The sequence below is a fragment of the Thunnus thynnus genome, chromosome 7 (assembly GCF_963924715.1).
Source record: "Thunnus thynnus chromosome 7, fThuThy2.1, whole genome shotgun sequence".
Taxonomy (NCBI): domain Eukaryota; kingdom Metazoa; phylum Chordata; class Actinopteri; order Scombriformes; family Scombridae; genus Thunnus; species Thunnus thynnus.
In genome coordinates, this window is record NC_089523.1 from 35,468,859 (window position 1) to 35,473,858 (window position 5,000).

Sequence of the window (5,000 nt, forward strand, 5' to 3'; positions counted from 1 at the left end):
TGAAAGCTTTTCTAAACAAACAGCAAATGAATGAAAGAAGCTTCCAATCTGACTGCAGCAGCTGCTGCACACACACACACACACACTCACACACACACACACACTCACACACACACACACACACTCACACACACACACACACACTCACACACACACACACACTCACACACACACACACACACACACACACATGCACACGCAATCACTGATCACGCGAGTGGTCAGTGGTCAGTGATCAGTGATCAGTGATCAGTGATCAGGATTGTGGTTGTTGAGCAGCTTCCTGGTTCACGTGTAGATGAATAATTAACGGGTTTATGAGCAGATGTGACTGACAGGAAACAGAGTTACAGCTTTATGTCATGTGGTCGTTCACAGGAAACAACATCATATTTAGTTTGACACGCTGAGTATTTTCTGAACACTTTAGTTAATAACTGCAAATTATTCAGGAAGTTTCCAGGAACTTGAGAAATAAAATGTTTCCAACGCGTGTTAAAGATCCACAGAGTTTGTTGCTTGTTTGTGTTTGAGTGAGAAAAGTATTGAGGACGTTTGAAAGCTTTCTGTGTTGAACATGTGGACTCAGTATTGATCCCTGCAGGTGACCGATCAGAAGACACAGTGATTCTCTCTCTACATATAATCAATAGAATATGATCACACAGCAGGTTCTCCATCTGTGTTACTGAAGCTTTTTATCAGCAGATTAACTCTTTATGTAGAACATGCACTGAGCTCCTCTCTCCTCCTCCTCCTCTCCATCTGTATGCATTCATGTAACATCAATGCATGTCACTAACTTTGCTTCTTCCCCGGAGTTTTTTGTGCTTCCTCATCTCACAGAAAAACCTGAGTCCCGGGCCGAACCTTCGCGGTCCTTCATAGTCCTGATGGCATCCTTCCCTGGCTGTTGCTGCTTGTGCTTGTTGTTGTTTGTTGTTGTCATTGTTTTTCTTCTGTCCCCCCCCTCCCCCTTTCCCTCTCTCTTTCTCTCTCTCAACCCAACCGGTCAAAGCAGATGGCCGCCCACCAAGAGCCGGGGTCTGCTTGAGGTTTCTACCCGTTAAAGGGGAGTTTTTCCTTCCCACTGTCGCCAAGTGCTGCTCATGGGGGAATTGTTGGGTCTCTGTAGATTAAAGAGTTCGGTCTTGACCTGCTCTATGTGAAAAGTGCCTTGAGATGACTTCTGTTGTGATTTGGCGCTATATAAATAAAGATTGATTGATTGATTGATGTAAGAAGTATTTGTATGAACTGCAGCACTTTGAACTCTCACTGTGACGTCATCATATAGTTTATTCTACAACAAAACTGACTCAACACATATTCATATATATGTTCATACACATCACGATGACTAAACAGTCTGATCAGAACATGAAGATGCTTTTCTGAGTTTTATCTCCTCAAAATTGTTCTTTTCTTTGTGATTAATTTCAGTTTTCAAATCTTTGTTTTTATGTCTAAAATCTATGAAATGTTGTTCCACCGACTGCTGTGATTGGTCAGTGTATAAACTATATATAAACTATATCATGTTACATATAACACTGCTGCGTATTGTCTATATACCTGTTTTCACATTATGTCCACACACCATCACAATGTTTCTGTTTTATTCACTATTTATTTATTGAAGTATTGAAATATCTTCTGTGTTAAAATCTTTGGAGAATCATTTGTTTCTCTTCTTGTTGTATTGATTTCATTTTAATTTGTTTTTAATCAGTTTTAAGCCTCTCCAGTGTTTCTCTGAGCTGCAGGTCAATAATGATCTCATCTAACATCTGATCATGATCAGTGTGATGTTCTTGTTGCCATGGAGTCCTCTGTGTTTTATGAGCATCATTAAGTGCAGTGTTCCCCCCCCCGGCTGTAACTGACTTTAATAAAACGCTTCATCCTGATCAGCTGTTTATTGTTTGATGATGGAACTCTTCACACTCTTTGTCTCAAACAGATTTTATTCAAACCAACAATTAAAAATAGTTTCATCATCTGCTCAGTTCGCAAAACAAAGTTTACATTCAGAAAGATTCATCGAGTTTCTCTGGAAAATCTAAACAATTCATTCAAACTAATCATCAATAATCAATAATCTGATAGATAAATGTTCTGTACAGTTTCTGAAGAGGAGGAGGATGAAGGAATGGTGATGATAAGGCTCTCAGCAGGATGTGAAGGTCTTCCAGAAGAAGTTCTTGCAGCCGGCTTTGCGTTCTCGGGGGGCCAGCAGGGGCCCGCTGCCGGCGGCGGCGGCTCGTTCCAGATCCACATGAACGTCCTCCGGTTCTCCTTCACCCAGAGGGAAGTTCTCCTCCTCCAGAGCCTCGTTCTCCACCTGCAGGAGGTCCGACAGGAGCAGCTCCGCCAGCGACGCGCCAGACACGTCCTGAAATACAAGGACGAGATATTAATGATAATATAAAGTCCAAAAACAAATGATGAAATGGAAACAAGTCCGGAAATACAAGAAACCAAAATAAGAACAGAAGAGACGAGCAGATGCGTCCTGAGAAAAGATCCGGAGACTCGGTGGTGATCGGAGCTGCAGAAATACCAGAAACATTTATTACTGCACCAACAATGTGCAGATTTTTATCTGTTTCCTCCTGTGAGCACTAGAGGGCGCTGTGAGGAGCACGCTCTTCTCAGATTGACAGGAAGTGTGTTTATTTTCATAAATAATCAATCAATAAATATAATAAATGATAAATGATGTGGAGATGAACATTAACTGTGACCAGTGAGCTACATCACACAAAGCAGGACTGACGTCAGGATATTACTTACTTACTTACTTTTTTTCCTGAGCTTTCAACCATGTTCCCTTTGTTAGTGAACAGAAGGAGCTCAGTTATGATCCATGTGACCACATATTAATAAAGAAGCACCGACAGTTACACCGAAGAACTTCAGTCACATGATGACAAGTGATAAATGAGCTGGTGAAGGCTGTGGGATATGGTCGAAAGCTCCAGAAAAGGCTAGTGAGTGATCCTTGAGTGTAAAATATTTTACTACAAGAAAGTTGAAGACTGATTGCGCTACAATACTCCAAAACACAGTAAAACACAGTAAAACACAGTAAAACACTGTAATACACAGTAAAACACAGTAAAACACAATAAAACACAGTAAAACACAATAAAACACAGTAAAACACAGTAAAACACAGTAAAACACAATAAAACACAGTAAAACACAATAAAACACAGTAAAACACAGTAAAACACAGTAAAACACAATAAAACACAATAAAACAATAAAACACAGTAAAACACAGTAAAACACAGTAAAACAAAATAAAACACGGTAAAATACAATAAAACACAATTAAACACAATAATACACAGTAAAACACAATAAAACAATAAAACACAGTAAAACACAGTAAAACACAGTAAAACACAATAAAACACGGTAAAATACAATAAAACACAATTAAACACAATAATACACAGTAAAACACAATAAAACAATAAAACACAGTAAAACACAGTAAAACACAATAAAACACAATAAAACACAATAAAACACGATAAAACACAGTAAAACACAATAAAACACAATAAAACACTATAAAACACAGTAAAACACAATAAAACACGATAAAACACAGTAAAACACAATAATACAGTAAAACACAATAAAACACAATAAAACACAATACAACAATAAAACACAATAAAACACAATAAAACACGATAAAACACAGTAAAACACAATAATACAATAAAACACAATACAACAATAAAACACAGTAAAACACAGTAAAACACAATAATACAGTAAAACACAATAAAACACAATAAAACACAGTAAAACACAGTAAAACACAATAATACAGTAAAACACAATAATACAGTAAAACACAATACAACAATAAAACACAGTAAAACACAATAAAACACAATAAAACAGTAAAATACGGTAAAACACAATAAAACACAATAAAACACAATAAAACACAATAAAACACAGTAAAATACGGTAAAACACAATAAAACACAATAAAACACAATAAAACAGTAAAATACAGTAAAACACAATAAAACACAATAAAACACAATAAAACACAGTAAAATACAGTAAAACACAATAAAACACAATAAAACACAATAAAACAGTAAAATACGGTAAAACACAATAAAACACAATAAAACACAGTAAAATACAGTAAAACACAATAAAACACAGTAAAATACGGTAAAACACAATAAAACACAATAAAACACAGTAAAACACAATAAAACACAGTAAAACACAATAAAACACAATAAAACACAGTAAAACACAGTAAAACACAATAAAACACAGTAAAACACAATAAAACACAGTAAAACACAATAAAACACAATAAAACACAGTAAAATACAGTAAAACACAATAAAACACAGTAAAATACAGTAAAATACAGTAAAATACAGTAAAACACAATAAAACACAGTAAAACACAGTAAAACACAATAAAATACAGTAAAACACAGTAAAAAACAGTAAAACACAATAAAACACAGTAAAACACAGTAAAATACAGTAAAATACAGTAAAAAACAATAAAACACAGTAAAACAGTGTAAAGACAGAAAATCATTTGTCTGATTGGAAGTTGAAATCTGAACGAATCGTCTTTCATTGATGAGGAAGACCATGCCAGGCAGCTGAGAGCTCTGCATTTGAAGGTTAAAGTGTCTGGTGTCAAGTTTATTATTAATAATCATTAAAGAGTTTGCTGCAATGTATTAATAATCTATAACGAGTTAATCAATAGTTTACAGCTATGACTGTTTATTGATCCATATTTATAGTTTACAGCTGTTACTGTTTATTGATCCATGTTTGTAGTTTACAGCTGTTACTGTTTATTGATCCATGTTTGTAGTTTACAGCTGTTACTGTTTATTGATCCATGTTTATAGTTTACAGCTGTTACTGTTTATTGATCCATGTTTGTAGTTTACAGCTGTTACTGTTTATTGATCCATGTTTATAGT

At 35.3% G+C, this 5,000-nt stretch overlaps 1 protein-coding gene across 1 annotated transcript in view; it reads right to left on the minus strand.

The window, feature by feature from the left end:
- Positions 1-1,904: 1,904 nt before the first annotated feature.
- sst1.1 (somatostatin 1, tandem duplicate 1) overlaps positions 1,905-5,000 on the minus strand; it is a 4,237-nt gene continuing 1,141 nt past the window's right edge. The window contains exon 2 of the mRNA XM_067595869.1: positions 1,905-2,395. Within this exon, the coding sequence (XP_067451970.1) occupies positions 2,171-2,395 (225 nt within the window). The 3' untranslated portion in view covers positions 1,905-2,170. The remainder of the gene's footprint in view (positions 2,396-5,000) is intronic.